Source organism: Pelecanus crispus, chromosome 5 (assembly GCF_030463565.1).
Source record: "Pelecanus crispus isolate bPelCri1 chromosome 5, bPelCri1.pri, whole genome shotgun sequence".
NCBI lineage: Eukaryota > Metazoa > Chordata > Aves > Pelecaniformes > Pelecanidae > Pelecanus > Pelecanus crispus.
In genome coordinates, this window is record NC_134647.1 from 71,704,537 (window position 1) to 71,724,638 (window position 20,102).

A 20,102-nucleotide genomic window follows, 5' to 3' on the forward strand; every position below is an offset into this window, starting at 1 on the left:
CCGGGCAGGGAAGCTCGTCATCCTCCTCAGCGCGTCCCCAGAGTCTCCCCAAGACTGCCTGGGGCAGGAATGTGTCCCCCAGCCAGCCAGGGGCCGGCTGTCCCCACAGCAGGATGCCCGCTCCCCTCTTCTCCCTATCCGTGCCGGAGATGTAGCCCTGCGCCCTGACCCCCGCGGGGACCCCCTCTCGGCTTGCAGGGATGCAGGCAGCGACGGGGCCGCCGGGGGCCAGGAGGGAGCGGAGTCCTGAGCCGCGGGGCGAGGGTCTGCAGGCGACCCGGCTCAGCTCCCGCCGGGGCCCGAGGGACCGGCGTGGCCGTAACACGGTCGCGTCTTGGCGAAGCGGGGGAGACGGCGGCCCCACACCCAGCGCCCCGCGGGGGAGCCGGGGCCCTGTGGGCCGGGCGGGGTGGGGAAGGGCGGGGCCGTGCCGGAGGGCACGGGCGGAGCGGCGCCGGCCCGGGGAGGAGGCGGAAGCCCCGGGGGCGCGGGCAGCCCGCGGGGGGCGGCCCCGGAGGGGCCGGGCCGGGAGCGGCCGGAGGCGGGCGCGGAGGCACCGCGGGCACAGCGGGGCGGGCACCGCCGGGGGCACAGCACCGGGGCGCAGCGGCAGCGGTGCCCGGTGCCCGGTGCGCGATGCGTGCGGGCGGGGAAGCGCCGCACCAGGTGCTGGGCCGGCTGCGGTTCCTGCTGCAGTGCAGCGAGTGCTTCCGCCGCGCCCAGGCGCTGCCCGCCGCGCTCTGCTACGTGCCGCGGGAGGTGCAGTACAAGATCTGCAAGGACCCCGCCGCCTCCGCCGCCGCCGCCCGCAGCCTGCTCAGCGTCTGGGACAGCCCGGGGCCGGCGCGGGGCGGCAAGCGGGCGGCGCGGACCACCATCGAGGTGCGGAAGGGCGGCTGCCTCCGCGCCACCGGCGAGGAGTACTGCAACGGCGCCGGGCTCTGGGTCAAGCTCAGCAAGGTAACGGCGGGCCGCGCCCCGCCGTGCAGCCGGGAAGGGCCCCGGGGGACGTCGGGTCCCGGCGGCGGTGACAAGCCGGGGTGTGCTTGCAGGAGCAGCTGGAGGAGTACGCGAGCTGCCGTGACCTGGCCGAGGGCTGGCTCCTGGTGCAGAGGTTTGGAGAGGGAGGAGATAAGTTGGTGCCGGTGGAGTCCGTGGAGAAGATCCAGTGGCAGCAGCAAACGCTCGGGGTTGATTATAAACCCGCAGTCAGGTACGGCCCCAGCCTGCTGCACCCCGGAGAGGGACCGGGCTGCAGGTGCTGGAGCCGCGTGTGCCCGGTACTCACAGAAGACGTGCGACCCAACCATCCCAAATCCCTTGGGCACGTCCAGCACAGCCCCCCTCACTCCCTCCAGTGCAGGTGGGACACATCCCTGCCGAGCTGCCTGCGGGCAGGAGGGTGCCCGCTCCTAGGCTAATCCTGTTTGCTTGCGGCAGCAGCTGCGCAGGATAAAGATGATGCCAGGGGGGTTCTGAGGCACTCGGGTTTGGGCTGAGCGATGCCGCAGAGGTAATGCAGTGATGAGAGCTCATATTTGATTTTCGTGACAAAAGGCCATGTGCAGGACTGGATTTCCCCACTCTGCCCAAGCTTTCACCTGGGTGCAGGGATGCTCTCATCCCTCCTGCAGCTGCTCCTGCAGCCCCTGGGTGCTGTCACTGGCCCCACACTGCTGCTGCCTCCACTCCAGGCTAAGGCAGTAACACTTGGGCACACTGAGCACTGACCCATCTTTTCCCTTGCGTGGCTCCTCTGCTGGTGCTGCTCCAGCTGGGAACAAGTGGTGGACCTGACGTACTCTACGCGCCTGGGAGAGACGACCAGAGTCATAGAGCAGGATGAGACTGCAGTGCAGAAGTTTCGGTACGAGTGCATCTCCTAGAGTGGTACTGCAGCACCCCAAGAGGGGGCTGGCCAGGGCCTGGACATGCCTGTGGGGCCAGGACTAGCTTCAGGGTCAGGAATGGGGAGGATGGGTGCCATGAGATGCCTTTTGCATTGATACCGTTAGACATTGCTTAAGCGAAGATGGCCTTTGCTCCGCAGAGCATTGGACCAACCACGTGGTGCTATTCCCACTGGGCTGGGGTGGCCATAAACATCCATGGTGGTGGTGGTGAGATACAGCCATGCCATCTGCCTGTGGTGGGGACAGCTGCCTGGCACCACCCTGATGTGGTGACCATGAGATGCTGTGGCTGATCTGAGCTGGGGCACCTGCACAGTGCTGGTGGGCAGGTTTGGGGCACAGCCTGGTCTCCTTGTCCCATTAACATGGAGCCCCCCTGCAGGTCCGTGCCCCCGGGCTGGAGCTACGAGCACGACATGGAGCTGGGGCGCTTCTTGTACAACCACGGTGAGAGGGAGCTGCAGTGCAGGGACTGCACCAAGGAGCACCTCTGCAGCATCGAGGTCTCCTCGCAGGTGGTACGTAGCGGGGCTCCTTCACAGCGTAAAGTCAGTGTGAGACACAAGCATAACTGCAGCTGCAGGGAGGAGTGGCTGGCAGTGGCTGTCTCCTCTGTGAGGGGCAGGGGATGGTGGTGGGGTTTTGCTGCTCTAGTGAAGCTGCAAGGAGTTGGGCATCAGGAGCAAAACCCCATTGTGTCTCTGGGGCACTGTGAGGGGTCCATGGCCATGTCCAGCTTGCTCTATGCAGGAGCCACCATCCACCTGCAGCCCTGCAAACTGAGGGGCTGGTCCTGACCTCCTCTGGCCCCATGGGACCCGTCCCGGGGGTGGCCATGGTGTGCCCAAGGATGCTCAGCTCCCTCCCTCTGCTCACTGCACTCTTGCAGGAGGACTACGGCGTGGCCCATCTGACTGACAACCAGACGTACACCTTCTGGGAGAGCAACGGGCCCCCGGGGCAGCACTGGGTGCGGCTCAACATGAAGAAAGGCAGCATTGTCAAGTGAGACCCCCGCTGCTGGCAGCTGTGCCTGGAGGGGCAGGGTGCGGGGCAAAACACCATCTTCCTCTTGAAAGCAGCTTTCCCCAGGCTGCAGCTGGGGGCTCAGGGTCAAGGTGGGGGCAGCTGCTGCCAGATGCACCCGAGGAGGACATAGCCTTGCCCGCAGCCCTGGGACATCTCCAGGGGTATCTCCATGCCCAGGCAGCTTGGGAGGGGGCGACAACGCTGCCCATTGCTCTTCTTGTCCCCAGGAAGTTGTGGCTGATGCTGGACGGGCAGGCCATCTCCTACATACCCAGGCGGGTGGCTGTGTATGGCGGGGCGCCAAACAGGCTGCAGCACCTGAGAACTGTCCTTATTAAAGAGTGAGTAACGAGCGAGGAACGGCGAGGAGCAGCCTGGGTCTGTCTTGGGCCAAACACCCTAGCTGTCTCTGCATCCCGAGCAGACACTAAGGAAAGGGCTGGGGTCAGTCTCGAGTGACCCCATGGTGACGGTGGCTCTCCGCGGGTCCCAGGATGCAGGTTACCTCTGTCCCTGCAAGCGTGGTGGCCCCCCGCCTCCACGTGCCAGCTGAGCGCCTTCATCTTCACTCCTGCTCCTCACCTGTGCTGTGGCAGCTGGGCTGCAGCGTGCTTCCTCCTGCTCGGTGACTTTGGGGGTCTTTCCTCCTCCTCCTCCTTCCCCTGACCTCTGGGAACACATGCTGCTGCCGTCTCCTTTCTGACCATCTCTGCTGTGCTGTAGCAGGAAGTCCCGAGGTGCTTCACCTCTCCCTCTTTGCTCTGGCTTTGCAGCACCCTTCTTGAGGCAGGCAGGGGTTTACACAGGGGTGTGAAGATGATCTCCTCCTTCCCCAAAACTTGCCTGTTTGCCTTTTTTTGGCTGAGCAGTGAGATTTGTCTTTGAAGAAGCACCCATGAGACTGCTGAGGTCTCTTTCCTGGTGGCAGGAGCCAACTCCTTGCTGTGTCTGGGCAGTGGCAGTGGTTTTTCCCCACATACCTGTAGGTCTTTGACAGGACCTTGCCAAAGGCTTTGGAAATACAAGTGAATCACCAAATTGCTCATCTCCACAAATCCTTGTTTCCTTCAAAACAGACCAACTCGGCTTGAAGGATGGTTGTGCCGATGCAAGATGCACTGGGACCCCCCAGGAATGATGATGCACTCTCAGCCATCTCACCTTTCTGTTCTGCTTTGAATTTATGCTCTTTTCTGGCTCTTTGGATGTGACTTCCACCTTTTTCAGGACGTCTCTGTGCCTCTGACAGCTTCTTCTTTCCGCTCAGTCCCCTCCTGCCGCAGCCCCGGTGAGGCTGGGGGGCTTTCACCACGGGTAGCAGCGCATCCTTGGCTGGGGAGCCAGACTGGCCTGTGCCTTGCTGTCCGCCTCGCTGGTGTCTGTGCCTTGCAGCTCTGCCATCTCCCTCCATGCTGTGTGCAGGAACAGCTTCCAGGACGTCTGCATCCTCCGCGACATGAAGACCCACCTGCCGGTGCTGGAGATCCGCATCCTGGAGTGCCGGGGTGAGCCTGCACTACTGGGCTGGGACTGCCAGCTTAGCCTGGCCCTAAACCTGTAGCCAGTCCTGGCACCTGTGGCTCTTCCTGCCGCACCGGCTGCTTTTTGGGGTCCATTGGAGGAAAAGCTGGGGAGTGAGCTTCATTTGGGATGCCGCAAGTGCTGGGGGCTCCTTGCTCCAAGTTGCAGCCTCTGAGCCATGCTGGTCGCACAGCTGCCGCCACACACACGGCATCGCTGTCCTTTCTTGGCAGACCAAGGGTACAATGTCCGATTGCGAGGGATTAAGATCAAGTCTTTCTGGGAATGGGACCTGGTCCTCAATGCCGACATGTTCCAGCCAGCCCGGCTGGTGCGCTACCCTCTCCTGGAAGGGGTGGACACCGATGTCCTGTACCGGCGGGCCGTGCTCATTCAGAGGTACAGCACCGGGCCGGCACCATCCCCGCAGTGAGCCTGGGTCCTGAGAAGGACCGTGCCCTGGCCTCTAGCAGGGGGTTGCATGTGCCTTGCTTAAAGTCTGCCAGCTCCTTTCCCACATGCAGCAGGGACTTTGGCTTGCTGCTGCCCATCCAAACATGGCTGCTTCCAGTGCCTGGGGAGCACGGTGCCAGCATGGGGCAAGGGGAACCCACGGTGTGGAGTCTCCCACCCTGCAGGGCAGCCCCAGGCTGGGGTCAGCACTGGCCCCATGGAGACACCCTCTGCAGCGAGTCAGCTGCAGTGCTGTGGCGTGGGCTGGGCTGCCCTCGTTTGTAGCTTTTTCTTGGGTACAAAATAAAGCGCTTGGACAGAGGGTGCTGGTTGGGGGCTCCCCTTGGTGTGCCAGGGTCCATCCATGGGCTGGAGGAGACCCATGGGCAGAGAGCATGGTGCCCGGGCTCTGCATGTGCCTGGGGCTGTGTGTGGTGAAATGCCATGGGCGTACTGGGCTCCACACTGGGCTCCAACCTCCTCGCATCCTCACGCTGCTCCTCTCCGGTTCTCCAGGTTTGTCCAGCTCCTGGACAGTGTCCTGTGTTACCTGATCCCCCTCTCTGAGGACAGCATTGGCACCTTCAGTGCACTCACGGTGAGCATTTGCCAGGCTCCCCTGGGATGGTGCCGGTAGGAGCGTCTCATCACGGGCTCGGCTGGTTTCGCTGGGGGCTGTGGCATGTTCCCCTTGATCTGATGGGGACAGACCAGCCCAGGGCTCATGTTGAGAGCTGCCATGCTGCACATTGCTGGAGGGATGGGGGAGCTGAGCATCCCCTGCGACACTGGGGGGCTGTGCTTGAGGAGGGGGAAAGAGAGGACATGGCAGCAGGATCAGGCCTCTAACCATCCCTGCTTGTCCCCTGCTAGAGCATGAAGCCATTCCTGCTGCTGTCCAAGCAGAGTGCAGCCGTCATCGCCCACTGTCTCCAGTCCTCGGAGAGCACCCCTCCTCACACCCCACCAAAGCTGTACATCAACCGGCACCTGGCCCGGGAGCACCGTGCCAACCCCGCACTGGATCCCAGCTGCAGGAACACCGTCTTCACCCAGGTATGGCAATGCCATGCCCCATGCCAGGTACCTGCCAATGCAGTGTCGCTTGCCCCCGCTGCATCTCATCCCCTTTCCGCTCTGCTCCTCTCCAGCTGTACGAAGGCCTTAGATCTTCCAAGAACAATCAGCCGCTGGACTACAGGTAGGTCTTCACGTCACATTTGTGGGGTGTCACCTCCACGGAGCGGGATGCGGGGGGATGCCAGGTGCTGCTGGCTCTCTCAGGGGAGGGGTGTGCATGGGGCTGTTGCTTCCCCACAGGTGGCCCCTGAGCTACAGCCAGTGGTGGGAGTGCGAGTTCACCACCGAGGGCATCATCGACAACGGTAAGAACTCTCCCCTCCTACCTGGGGCTCTCCCCTCGGCTTTCTTGTGCTGGGGGACAGCTCGGTGGGCTGCCCACTGTGGCGGGATGCCCACACTGTCCCAGCTGCTCTGCAGGAGGCAGCCCCGCTCTGCACACATAGGGTGGTCCCTGCATCTCCCCTATGCACCAGCGCTGCCCCTGTCACATGGAGAGCTTGTGGCTTGGCCAGATCCTGCGGCTTAGCGTCTGGCCCTGGTGTGTCAGGCACTAACCAGCCTCTGCCCCCATTGCAGGCGGCGGTTTTCGGGACAGCCTGTCGGATGTGTCAGAGGAGCTGTGTCCCAGCTCGGGCGATGTCCCTGTGCCCCTGCCCTTCTTTGTGCGCACCTCCAACCAGGTTTGGCACCCCACTGTCTGCCTGTCCCAGCCCTGGGGGGAAATCCAGCAGAGCCTGGGGGTTTGTCCCTCAGTTGCAATATTTTTGGGTGTTAGTCCTGTCTTAACACTTGCAGGGCTATTGGCTGGGGGGGCTGTGCTTGTACCTGGGTGGTGGAGATCTGGAGGGGCATAAAGGGCAGGAGAGGCAGGCGGAGGGGTGATGGAGAGGGAGGCTGCAGGAGGGACCATGCTGGGCCGGTCGCATCTGTGTCCATGGGTCCTAAGCCCCTCTCCTGCAGGGTAACAGCAGCAGCGACAGCAGGGACACATACGTTCCCAACCCCTCCTGCAAAGACTTCCCCAAGTACGAGTGGATCGGGCAGCTGATGGGAGCAGCCCTGAGGAGCAAGGAGTTCCTGGTGAGCACAGCAGAGCCTCCCTGGCTCGCAAGAGGGCTTGGCAGGGGCCACCGTGTCTCAGGCAGAGGGGCTGCCCTCGGGTGAAGGAGGGACACCGGGAGGACGTGTGCCTCTGCTCCCTCTGGCAGGTCCTGTCTCTGCCGGCACTGGTGTGGAAGCAGCTGGCAGGGGAGGAGGTCAGCTGGAGCAAGGACTTTGCTGCTGTGGACTCGGAGCTGGTGAGTGGGGCTGGGGGCTGGCAGGGCAGTGCCGTGCACTCCCGTGGATGCTCCGGCTCCACCATGATGGCTTTTGCCTGTTGGGATTGCAGGTGAAGCTGCTGGAGGTGCTGGAGGGGGTGGACAGGGAAGCCTTCGAGTTCATGTTTGGCAGAGAGCTGACCTACACTGTGGTGCGGAGCGACCAGCGCATGGTGGAGCTGATCCCCAATGGCAGCAGCACTGTGGTGCGCTACGAGGACCGCAAGGAGTTCATCCGCCTGGTGCAAAGGGCTCGGCTGGAGGAGAGCAAGGAGCAGGTAACTGGAGGGGCTCCAAGAGGACCCTGTCCCTGTGGCAAGCCCTCCTGGTACCTGTGGGGTTGGTGGCTGTGAAAATGTGTCCCCAAAACCAGCTCCAGCTGGGCGGTTCCTCTGTGCATCCCATGCTCAGGATGTCCATGAGACCCAGGGTCCCCTTTTGGAGTCCTGCAGTCCCTTCCCCCAGTGCCCTGGCTGGCTGCCCTGGGCTCAGACCGCTGCAGTGACGTGGGACCCCTCCTGTGCCCCCCCCAGATCGCAGCCATGCGTGCCGGGCTGCTCTCTGTGGTGCCCCAGCCTGTGCTGGACCTGCTCACCTGGCAGCAGCTGGAGAAGAAGGTCTGCGGGGACCCTGAGATCACAGTGGCTGAACTGCGGAGGTTCAGTAAGTGCCAGGGCCAGCCCAAAGCTGCTCCCAACCCCCTGCGTGGGCAGGGGCTCCCCTCGACGATGCTCATCCTGTGCATGCATCCTGCCCCGTGCTGAGTCCCTGGTCATGGGGTGTCAGGGAGCCTGGGGGAGGATGAGCCAGAGGCATCCTGGATAGGGCTGGGATGCTTCAGGTTTAGCTGCAAACCCCACTGGTCCACACTCTGGTCCCTCTGGTCCTTGGAAACTGTGAGCAGAGGTGAATGGCCACCCTGCAAACTGGGACCCCCACTTCTCCACCTGCCTTTGTGCAGGGGTGCCAGCCCCACTTGGGGTGCCGGGGGCTCACTGAGAGCGGAGGGTCTCCTCCTCCCGTGTGTCCGCTCTGGGCTCTCACAGAAGTGCAGGATGGACACATCCCATGTTAATTTGCTTTGCTGGGAGTTTCTAACGAAGCTGTTGCATATTCCTCATTGCAGTCACGTTTGAGGACTTTTCCTCCGACGACACCCGCATCCAGAACTTCTTGGAGGCACTCAACAACTTCACCAGCGGTGAGTGACCCCAAGCCTTTTCCTGCTCTTCATGTGCAGCGGGATGGGCCAGGGGACAGGGTACCCACTGCCCTGCACCCCGGGTATGGTCTCTGGGTGCTTCCCTGGGAGTTGGCTGGGGTCATCCCCCCTCGCCCTTCCTGGGATGCTGAGAGCATCCCTTAGTTTTGCCGTGCGCTCCTGGGATGCTTCTGCAAGGGCAGACCCTGCCACAGCAGCAATGACTGGGATGGTCCTGTCCCTGTCCCTGAGACTGTGCCCTGTGCTTCCCCTCAGAGGATCTCAGCCGCTTCCTCAAGTTCGTCACTGGCCGGAGCCGCCTCCCAGTTCAGATCACTGTCTACCCAGAAAGGGAAAAGTGAGTCTGTCCTCCCCGTGCCGGCGTCCCTGCGCCATGCCAGGGTCTGACTCTCTCTCCTTTCTCCCAAGCTTGAACGCATTGGACCTGATGCCACAGGCCTCCACATGCTCCTGCACCTTCTTCTTGCCCAACTATTCCTCGTGAGTCAAGCTGGGGACAGGAGATGGGGATGTTCCCCCCTCCCTGGGGCTGGCATTGGGGTGCCCTCCCAGGCTCCCCAGGTCCTGCCCCAGGGGACATCCGGGCGGGTATGAGAAGCGTGGGGCTCTTGGTGCCCATCACGGCCGTGACCCAGTGTTCCCCCCACCAGGGCCAAGGCCTGTGAGGAGCTGGTGCGGTACGCCGTGTACAACTGTATGTCCATCGACACTGACAAGAGCCCCTGGGATGAATGAGGCCCCCCAGGTGCCCCATGCCATGAGAGCTGCTCACCTTGGGGACACTGGGTTCAATAAAACTGCAGGGCCGGATCCTGCCATCCTGCCCCTGGTCCTGTTTGTGTCTGTGCTTCTCGAGGGCTGGGACTGGAGCATATTTGGCCAGTGATGCAACTGGGGGGCCAGCATGGCACTGTCTGCTGGGTGCTGCACCGGCATGGGGTGCTGCGGGGTGGAGAGCATGGCATGCAGGTGGGGGCTGTGGGTCCTGTCCCCTCCCCAGACACTGTGTGTGGGGAGCACGGCCACAAACTGCCCCCCTGCCATGCACCCTGCAGCCTGCCTCCCCAATGCACCCTGCCTCCTGCCATGCACCCTGCCCCCCCCCCAATGCACCCTGGCCCCCTGCCATGCAGCCTGCCCCCTCAATGCACCCTGCAGCCTCCCCCCAATGCACCCTGCAGCCTGCCCCCCCCAAATGCATCCTGCACCCCACCCCCCTGCCATGCACCCTGCAGCCTCCCCCCCAATGCACCCTGGCCCCCTGCCATGCAGCCTGCCCCCCCAATGCACCCTGCAGCCTCCCCCCAATGCACCCTGCAGCCCGCCGCCCTGCCATGCACCCTGCAGCCTCCCCCCCAATGCACCCGGGCCCCCTGCCATGTAGCCTGCCCCCACAATGCACCCTGCAGCCTGCCCCCCCCCCCCCCAAAATGCACCCTGCACCCCGCCCCCCTGCCATGCACCCTGCAGCCTTCCCCAATGCACCCTGCCTGCAGCGCCACCTCCATCCGCCTGGGGGCGCTGTGCCGCCGAGCCCCTCCCGCGGTCGGGCAGTGATCTGTGACTCGGCGCTCCGCAGCCTGGGATCCTTCCCTCGGTGTTCTTCTCGCCTCCCTGACCGGGAGGAGCCGATCGCAGCACGGCGGGGAGGGGGATCGAGCCTATCGGCGCTCTACCGCTGCTGTCCGCGATCGACTCGCTCGGCTCTCCGCGCGCAGGCGCAGTGCGCGCCGGTGCCGCCATTGCTGTCCTGTCAGTGAGGCGCTGGGAGCCGGCGGCTGCGGAGCGGAGGTAACGGCGAGGCGGGGGGAGGCCCGGCGCCTCCGCAGGGGCTGCGAGGGGCGCGGGGGAGGCGGGGAGCCGGCGCAAGCCTCTGAGAAGCGCTGGCGGCTAAAGTTGGGCCAGGCTGAACCAAACCGGTCTATAGCCCGACCCGGCTCGGCTCGGCTCGGCTCGGCCTGGCCTGGGCCTGTCCGGTTCTGCCGACGTTGAGTGAGGCCTTGTCCCTGTGCTTTCTCCGCAGCATGGAGTTCCAGGCTGTGGTGATGGCGGCGGGGGGCGGTTCCCGTATGATGGACCTGACCTCCAGCATCCCGAAGCCGCTGCTCCCGGTGGGCAACCGACCCCTGCTCTGGTACCCGCTGAACCTCCTGGAGCGCGCCGGCTTCGAAGGTGAGGCACGACGGTAGCTTGAGGTGGGGGTGGAGACGACGTGCTTACCCTGGCCTCTGCAGGCTTCCCGGGGCCACCTCCACCGCTCCTGTTTGTCGTGTGTTCCCCCCCCGCCCCATTGTTCTAATGTCTTGTCGCAGGTGCTCTGTTGATCGGGATAGGTGCTTTAGCAGGAGGTCGCTTCTCCACACTGGAGCTGTGCTATTGGCTCATGTCATGTCTTTTCTTTCACTATAGGCTGCACCTCCTGTGTCCCCTTCCCCCTCCTCTCCCCTTTCCAAGGCTTTTCCAGTCTATATGCTTTTCCCAACGTTGTCTTTCCCAGTGTCATTAACTAGGAGTCTCTCACTCTTTTTTTTTTTTCTGAATCATTAACAAGAGTGACGTGAGAGGCATGTCAACTTTCTTGGGATATCGTTTGGTTTGTTGTTTCAGTCTGGCCTGAAGTTCAGGGTTACTTGTTCTGTCTGAGGCATTTAGGCCTTGTTGTTGCAGCGTGGAGCCAAGTGCTAGGTTTTGGACAGAACAGGGCAGGGGGAAGTAACAGACTTGTAATGCTCACCTGTGGGCCTTGTTTCACGGGAGGGCTAAAATGGCATTTAGTACATGCTGAGGTTCTTTAATATTTTCTGGGTTTAGGTTTTTGTTTACCTTTTGAGCAGTGGACCAAATCTTTCTGTGGTGTTCCCCCTGCTACTTATAAAACTTATTCCTGACACCTTTTGTAGCTCTGTTTTTTCATGTTTGTATCTGTCCTTTGCCTTTCTGCTTTTCTGTTTTTGCTTGTCCTGCATGACTGTGCAATTATTTTATACTCTATCCCAAGAATGTGGCTTTTTTCCTGACTGCTGCTTTTCTCTGTGAAGATGTAAAGATCAGCTCATGGTTATTCATGTCAGCCTCTTACAGTTTCAGTGTGAAGGAACAAAAGAAAGAGCAAACATAAGGCTTTGCCTTTACTTTGTTTCATTAAGAAATCCTCAAGAACTTTTTTCCCTTGGAATTGCTTTTTGCCTGTTGTTTATTGAGTCTGCTTTCTGAATGTCTGCTTTCTTTGACTGTTCTCCTCTCTCTTTTTTTGCTAGGAACATACTTTTATCCAGTGATATGGATATATGGATAGCTAAAAGCTTCTCTGTAACCAGTCTTGTGCTTTGTGTGGCTCTTTATTCAGAAGTAACCATTTCCACTTGATGCTTTTGGCCACTAGTAGGTGGTGTTATGGTCAACCTTTCTCACATATAGCTTTTCAGTTTATCTATCCCCTATGAAAATTTGGATATGCAGGGTTGTACATACAGCTTCAGTAAGCAAGCTGCCACCTTCCTGCTCCTTTCTTGCTTCTGCCCCCTGACCAAGCTGTACGTTTCTGTGTTAATACTCCAGTGGTATGAATTCTCTCCCTGGATCATAATTCTAAGCATTACTGGAGGCTTTAGTTCCTCATACTTGCTTATATTAGTAAGTAAGTGTTCCACAGTCTGATTTACTGCATCCCTTCTGTCCCAACCATGAGTGCTTCATCTCTTCTAATAAATATTAGGAGACCTTTGTCCCACTCACCAGATTTAAGCTGAACTGTGGGCTTATAACTTCCACCTGACACCAATTCCTTCTCCATCAGTTACTTCTTTCCCCAATGCAAGGTGTGCTTTCAACCCCTTTCTCTAGGTTCTTCAACCTGTTTTGAATCCACATTGGCATCCAATAGGGGAATGGGAGGGAAGCCCTCCCATATCTCTGGTACCAAACTGCCACACGATTCTTATCTTTACAGTTCCTTCCTCTTTTCTGTTAACAGATTCAGGATGAGTTCAGTTTTGAATGATACAGCTTTATTCTTAGTGTGTTTTTATCTTGCCACAGGAGCTTCTTAGGCTGAGGGCTGTATTATTTTATTATTTCCCATACTTACCTATTAAAATTCCATATGGAATATGATGTTACAATATTGGGGTTTTTTTTTGGGGGGGGGGGGGAGGGGGGGAGATATTTTAATGTGAAGGTTTGACTCTTGCTTTTCCTTCCAGCTCTTGAGGTCAGAGGAAAAGGTTTCTTGCTGTTTTGTTTTCTCAGTCTTTTCTTTGCAGAGCTTCTGTTCTCACATTCTTGATTTTGGAAAATACCCATGCCACTGTCGATATCCTCCAAATATGCATTTACCTTTTTTCTTTTGTAGATGGGATGAGTTTGTTGCTCACATATTACTTCAGACCCTTGCCAAGCTGGTGCTGGGAAATAGTTTAACGATTATACAGTAATACTGTGGTTGGTGGTGGTGTTCACAGAAGATTATACCAGATCAGGGAGGGCAAAAGACAAAGCTCTAAAGAGTCAGTGACATTAATGTAGGGTCTCTTTGGTCTGTTTGAGGACATAGGGTTTGAGGTCACTTGCTAATGATAGAAGACATTTCTGTTCTGTCTTGCTATACTTGTGCCGCTCGCATGTGTCCCTTTCAGTATCAGCCCTCCACCCACACAGAGCAGGAGAGATTGTTTTCATATTCATTCATATTCATTAGGAGTTTAATTCTGTTCTTCAAAAGTTACTATTGCCAAAAGAGCTTGGTTCATCAGAGAACCCAATTATGTTACTTGAGCCTTTTGACAGTTCCATCAGGCTTTGTTTAAAAAAAAAAAAAAAAAAAAGTAAGTGTATCTTATTTGTGATGAATATTTTTTTTTTTGCTTGATCTCATTCCACTTTCCTCTGTCCTAGAGGTCATTGTGATTACAAGGAAGGAAATCCAAAAGATGTTAAACTTGGACACAAAAATGAAGCTGGATTTTGTGTGCATCAGTGACAACATGGACATGGGTACAGCAGATTCACTGAGGCATATTCACCAGAAAATTAAGGTATTACTGTCTTTTATTGAACTTGACTGGAAGACATTTGTTTATAATACTTTTTTTTTTTACTTGTGCTTTAAGAACTGTCCTGCGTAATGATATGGCAGATAACAGAATTTCCTGATCTTCAGAAGAGTTGAATTTTGTAAAGGTCACCTCATGGGGGAACTCAAACAAAGACTCTAAATGACTAGAATTGACAGCTAGGACGGCTGGAGCAGATCCAGGCTGGACACTGGCTGCTTCTTAGTCAGTGTTAGCTTTCTGGCAGGTTAATTAAAAGGATGTATTTGTTCGTAAAATTTTTCATACGATGTGTGATAGCTGTTGTCCACATAGTGCTTGGGGAAGTAGTTCTGTACAAATATTCGAGTTGTCTTAGCTTTGGCAATACACCAATAAGTAAGGAAGCTTATGTTCAGTTCTTGGCCCTGCCACAGCCTTGCCTGCACCGTTAGGCAAGTGACTTGCTCTGTGCTTCAGTTTTTTGCTTTTCCTATGCTTTTGCTAGCTTGGTCATATGGTAAGCTCCTCAATAAACAGTATCCAAATGTGATAGGGGGCTGCTGTTCTAATAAAACCACCAGTTTATAGAATTTTAATTTCTAGCTGCACAATTAAAACACTCCCATGTAAGGCAGAAATGCTGCTCAGAGCTCTTACCATGATCTGGGATGGAATTTTGGTTTTGTCGTTGTCATACACTTAATCTTTCCGATTTGTTCCCTGTCTGTTTAGGCCATCTTAGCCAAATTGGCTGTTTAAATAAAGGTTGCAACAGAACATCAATGGACCGTTTAAGTCCTGAGGTGCCTTTTTGTCTTCAGGCTCTTTTTGAAGGTAATAAACTGCAGTATAACAGACTATGTACTACCAAGAGAAGCATTCCGGTTGAGTCAAGATGAAACTTTCCAAGCAAATATGGGTGTCTAGGTGGCACAGCAAAAGAGATTCTGCAAGGGATTAATGTACAGACTAGAATAATTTAGAGGGTGAAGAGAAGATAGAAAGAAGAAAAGCAAAATCAACAAGATCAGTTTAACTTAACTGAATGTTTCTGTCGTGGAGAATCACGCTCTGTCATAACTCAGTTTGGCAGTATTTTTTAAATACTTGCATGCAATAAGGAGCTCTGCACTGCAAATTGTGACCCTGGCCTTAGAGTTTTATTGCCTGATCAGAGCGATCAGTCTGGCTGGCTGGGTACCTCTTTGTGGTAACCAGGCAAGTTTGCTTAGGGGGAGGCCTGGGAGACGACAGTAAAGCGTGTGGGGGTAAGAAAATAGACTGTGTCTTCAGAGGCGGCAGTGCTGATCTTCTGTTTATTTTTCAGAAGAAAGGCTTAGAGAAGATGTGAGGTGGCATTGGAAAACACACAGCTTTTCTTCAGTCAACTGCTGTGTATGAATGGCAGCAATTGCTTCTGCCCTTTTTATTCCATGCCTTGCTTGTCTGGCCAGAGAGGACAAAGTGGTCTCTTATTTGAAATAAGCCTATACTAAGCTCTTGAGCAGATTGCCGCACTGTGTATTTTGGAGTCATTCCTCTAGTAAATGCATACCACTGGTACACCTCTTACAGGGTATACCCTCTCCTGTGTGATATAAGTGAGAGAACTACACAGTAGAGGTAGCTGAAAAGCTGCAGTATGTTGGGTATGTCTACAGTGTAGCAGGAGAGGGATCTCACTGAAGAATGCCCTGGTGAAAACAACTGCTGCTTGTGGCCATCGTTTGCTGGCAGGCTTTTTGCAACCCGTGCCAGAAGTCTGATGAGGAGTTTAAACTGGTTGCTGAAACTTTTATTTGTTGCAAATTGAGTTAATTGCCCACAGACAGAAGAGCAAGTATGCTCAATAAAGACGAGGTAACGTGGCACAGTATAGACAACTTGCCTGTGTGCAATGCAAGTGACATGGAGTAAAGCCAAGATTATATGTAAGAAGTATGTCTAAGGCTAGCTGAACTGCTGATCACAAATCCTGAGATGCGCATAAATGTTGAACCGCTCTAAAGCATAAAAATCTTATGACTTTCTGCCTTATCTGGCATTTGACTGAGGGAGTTCCACCAGTGCAGCACTGCTGCTTTCTGTGCCTGCAGTTGCAGGCCTTTTTGCTGTGTTGCACCTTGGTTAATGAAGCTTGGTCCTTTAAAGATTAGATGTTGAGATTAGATTTACAGAATTGCACTCAGTAGTAGCATGAGAATACATACATGCAAAGCCTGTAAGGGCTAAAGGAAGGCAGTTTGTGGTGGTGTTTTATTGCTTTTTGGTGCTGGCATTTTTGGGGGCAGGTAAGACTGACTGTCTTGGTTCACAGTAACAAGCAGCTGACTCCACCAGTCCTACTCTTTCCTGGTTGTTCAGAAGTTCATGAGAGCAAAGGAAGCCTGTTCAAGTTTTTGTTTGCTGTTTGCCCACTCTACACACACGGGATTTTTCTGACATCTTTACTTCAAGAGTTGATATGCATGCTTTTTGCTCTGCTGGAACTCTTCCTGTTATTTTTGGCTGTCTCAGCCTACACCTGATTGACAAGGTAGCAGCTTCATTAGATTTTTTTTATATTCATTACAAGTCTGAATGTATCCTTTTCTTGGATCCTTCACACAATAAAGATACCGTGCCAAACTTGATTCCTAAAGGCACCTGCTTGAGAAGTAATGAGCAACAGAGAACTTGGTCCCTAAGTTCCACTTTTTGGGTTCCTAGGCCTGTGTGTCAGTCTGGCCTGTTCTTTACCAGTAGTTCTTTAATTGACTTGTGTGGTGGGGTGTTTTTGTTTGTTTTTATTTAAACATTCAATTCTGGTGTCTGAATAGCGAACACCATTGACCAGTTTGTCTTCACACCTCAATGGCTGAGAGCGGAGGCTCAAAGAGACAAAGTAATTTACATTAACGAAATTTGTAACGGTACTGGAAACTGGACATCTGTCCCAAGTCTCTCATGGCTTTGTGCACAAGATCATCTTTTTATACTGTGTGCATATTGCATACTCTCCCCACCTTGAAAAAGCCAGTGGGACAAGAGATTAAACACAAGTTGAAACTATTTTAAATGGAAACTACAGAAATAGAAACTTCAGTAGAGCTGCAGTCCAATTTCTGAATTGCGAATGTTGAGGTTTTTTTCAGTGTGTACTAGATTATAGCTTCAAAAAGGTCCTCAGTTTGAGAATGCGTCAGTCTAAATGTAAGTAACTGAAAAATCATTTTGCCGCATAGGAAGCAGAAACTGATAGGGATTTTTTTGTCTGTGTTTATATTATTTTTTCATTAGGTAATATAACACTTATTCATGTTTTACACTAAGTTATTAATGTCCAGCACTTAAGATGATGATGTCAAAAAGCAAAAAGTGCATATAGGAGTGACTCATTTATTTCTTAAATGTCTTGTTTTATATAGGGATATGAAAACAATTTAAGGACTTTGTTACAACTATTGATCAGATCCTTTAATTGCTTTCCTGTGGGCAATCCCAGCATTTCACTAGAATGCTGTTGGTTTCAGGATCCTGCTATAGTCTGTGTACCTTATGGCAGTTTCCATGGCTATCATTTTAATGTCCAGTCTTTGTTTTTTGATGCACTTCTAATATCATTGTCAGTTTTATTCTTCTGGCCCTTTAAGTTCCTAGTTTTCTGCTCATCTTTTTCAGGACTGATAATGGGTGGATTTTCAAAATATGAAAATGAAAGTGAAGCTGCAAAGTCTTAATTCTTTTCTCATTTATATATGGGATTGGAAATGTTAGAACATAGACTATGTAGACTGACAGTTGATGGTATTATAATAGTGCTCTTATTGAAACTGCAGCTTTACCACCATAGGGGTGTTTACAGGTCTCTGTCACTTTGTGATCTAGCCTAAACAGTGCCTGTAGGTTTGGATTGATGACCTGCCCTGGTCATGAAGAGTGAAGAGAGCTCCCCTATTCCAGATGGGGCCTTGGCAAGAGGAATTTAATGTATTTTGGAAGATGAAAGTCTGCTTTGGTAGCTGAGTAAATTCATTACAGGAACATCAAATTTATTTATTTATTTATTTTAAATGCCTTCTGACTTCCATTTTCTTTCAATTGTTCACATACACAATTATACTAGAGTAATTCTGAAGTGATTTACTTAGTGAAAACTTCAGTACTTCTTGAGTTATTGCCTTACCCACAGCATGGAAGTGAGACAGGTCCAGCAAGACTTACGGGACACAAAAAGAGGCACTACCATGGATTTCTTCAGCTGTGTGCCTGTCAGCTTTTGAAAAGCTGTGCAAAGTAGTGGAAAAAAACTTTCACTGAATCTTTTGAAGACAACGAAGAGCTATGATAAACCAAGCAACTTTGATGGATTGTAACAAGCAATGAATCAAGCAGTTACATCCTTAGGTTCCAAATCTGTTAAAGCAGTAGTCTCGTAGAATTTACTCAGTCCAGTATCTTTATGTTGAACTTTTAAAATATTGCTGTATGTTCATGTCTGTTTCCAAGAATCATTGTCAATAAATACTTTGAAACTTAAGAAAATTATTTTTATAGATTAAATAACAAAGTCAGCTCTCTCTAAGTCTGTAATATGTAAATATCACCACATCCAATGTACCTTAGTAAAAGCAGACTGTGAGCTCTTTAGGGCAGAATCTGCTTTCCTTTGTCTCTGAAGGACATATGTTTTGGTCTCCTCTGTTGGTTGGAGCCATGTTGCTATTGTCTTTATTATTTGCATTAAAGAATATTCTTGACCTGTCAGAGAGTGCTTGAAATAAAAAAAAAATTAGCATAGGTGTAAAAAATTGTTTTTGTAGGAAATGTAAATCAAACTCCCTCCTGAAGGAGGAAATCTTGTTTTCCATATCCCTTTTTTTTTTCCTGTCACTTTCTGATTCTGCTCTCTTAAGATATCTTTCCTACTTCATCAATCACTTAGGCTGTTACTTGTCACTGTTTCATCCATTGCAGGCATGGGAGGCACATAGCCTTTGCATGCTTTGCTAAGGAGCCTGTAGAATCTGTAAGGGGGAAGAAATAATTTGCTTTCTTAAGAGTCAGATTCTCTAAAGGGTAAACTTTCATTAGGGACAAATGAGCAAATAATTTGAATATAAGGATGGCTTAATCTAGCCCTAAGCTTGAAGAACTGAATACCTCTTCCATAGATGATGAGAAAACGCTAAACTTGCTCTGGATTTGTCTTTAATTTTCCTCACACATGGTGTTTCAAGATTAAGGGGTTTTTAAATGAGATCAGTGTTTGGCATTTTTAGTAAAACAGTATGTTCAGCATGCTGCTGTAAACTAAGGATGATGTTACAGGTGTGACAGAGCAGGTGCTAAGATGTAATTTGATAGTTTCTATGTTCCTGTTTTTATTTTTATGTAGCATCCAAAGCTTGCTACCTGCCAGGAGCAGTGGGGAAGGGGGTCTCTGTAAGAGGTGTGTGTTTTCTTTTTTTAAAATCATGTATAATTGCTTTCTCCTCAATAACTATTTCCAGTCCTTGTTTCTGGTTTTCATTGGTAAGCAGCACTGGCTGGAGCATTCCGATGAGTTCAATCTGAATAAGAGGGAAATTAGTAAGAGTCCTGGCAGTTTCAGTGGTGATATCTGATACGCTTTCTAGCAAGAGAAGAGATGCGAGTGCTGTCTGCTGCATGCTGCGGTAGGAGATGATGCAGTTTTGTTTTGTAGGCAGCTTGTCTTTCATTGGTGATTTTTTTTTTTTTTCCCATAATTGTGGGCAGTAGACTGCCTTTTTAAAAGTTAACTTCTTTTGATGTCTCTTGAGATTCTATGTAATGAAATCCCTGGGCTCACTTAGGGAGGCTTTTCCTCTGTAGCTGGTGTTAGTGGACACACTTTTTTCAAGTCATAATGTAAAGTCTTCCAGTCTGTCCACCATGGCTTTTTAGTGGGGTCATTCCCTCTAGTATGTTGCGCTGTGACTTCTTCAGTCCAGATTTATGTCTTCATTTATCTGACTTCTACCACCATTCTTAAAGGCCTTGTCTTGCAGTTTAGTAGACCTCCTTTGGATGATTCACAGGACCAGTGTGCAAAATATATGTGCCATGACCTGCCATGTTATAGCACAGTAATAGTGTCAAGACTTTGCTTGGTAACATGGAATTCATGATTTTGGGGATTAGTAACAAGAATTTGTAACAGGAACTAGGAGCCCAAGAGTAAATTGCAATGTCTCAGAATGTACTAGTTTAAATAGGGTGATGGTGAGCAGCCACTCTGATGGAGGAAGGAAAGGTAAACACAAGACTAGAATGTATCAGGTGAAGTATTTTTTTGATAGAGATGAGAAATTAATACTATCGCTTACGGTAATGGGAAGATTTTTTGCCTGGAATAGTGCACAGGTGTGGAACTCAAATGCATCAAATGCGGAACAAACACTAGAAAAGGAGATAAGATATTCAGAGTGGAATATAAGTGGGTTTCAATTTGCTATGAGAAAACATATGCTGAAAAATACAGAAAGGTTTTAATCAGAGCAGAATAGGATTGTGAAATAGTCTTCTA

The 20,102-nt window shown here is 52.7% G+C and overlaps 2 protein-coding genes across 3 annotated transcripts in view; both read left to right on the top strand.

Annotated features, from left to right (window-relative positions):
• The first annotated feature begins 636 nt into the window (after positions 1 to 636).
• Positions 637 to 9,275, top strand: LOC104028475 (E3 ubiquitin-protein ligase HECTD3-like). The gene is made up of 21 exons (XM_075710441.1): positions 637 to 960; positions 1,053 to 1,213; positions 1,775 to 1,867; positions 2,296 to 2,431; positions 2,803 to 2,918; positions 3,170 to 3,283; positions 4,365 to 4,447; positions 4,697 to 4,862; positions 5,433 to 5,514; positions 5,790 to 5,972; positions 6,068 to 6,117; positions 6,237 to 6,301; positions 6,576 to 6,679; positions 6,960 to 7,079; positions 7,208 to 7,297; positions 7,390 to 7,596; positions 7,852 to 7,981; positions 8,445 to 8,519; positions 8,796 to 8,877; positions 8,949 to 9,020; positions 9,191 to 9,275. The coding sequence occupies exons 1-21, from the start codon at positions 637 to 639 to the stop codon at positions 9,273 to 9,275; spliced, it is 2,538 nt and encodes an 845-aa protein (XP_075566556.1).
• Positions 9,276 to 10,298: 1,023 nt separating this feature from the next.
• EIF2B3 (eukaryotic translation initiation factor 2B subunit gamma) overlaps positions 10,299 to 20,102 on the top strand; it is a 104,851-nt gene continuing 95,047 nt past the window's right edge. For both annotated transcript variants that reach the window (XM_075710431.1, XM_075710432.1), the window contains exons 1-3: positions 10,299 to 10,331; positions 10,564 to 10,712; positions 13,434 to 13,573. In XM_075710431.1, coding sequence (XP_075566546.1) covers positions 10,565 to 10,712; positions 13,434 to 13,573 — 288 coding nt within the window. In that variant the 5' untranslated portion in view covers positions 10,299 to 10,331; position 10,564. The remainder of the gene's footprint in view (positions 10,332 to 10,563; positions 10,713 to 13,433; positions 13,574 to 20,102) is intronic.

Coding starts and splice junctions, on each gene's coding strand:
- LOC104028475 (XM_075710441.1), top strand. CDS start 637: ATGCGTGCGGGCGGGGAAGCGCCGCACCAGGTGCTGGGCCGGCTGCGG. Junction 1,868..2,295: donor ACTGCAGTGCAGAAGTTTCG/GTACGAGTGCAT, acceptor GCCCCCCTGCAG/GTCCGTGCCCCCGGGCTGGA. Junction 4,863..5,432: donor CGGGCCGTGCTCATTCAGAG/GTACAGCACCGG, acceptor CCGGTTCTCCAG/GTTTGTCCAGCTCCTGGACA.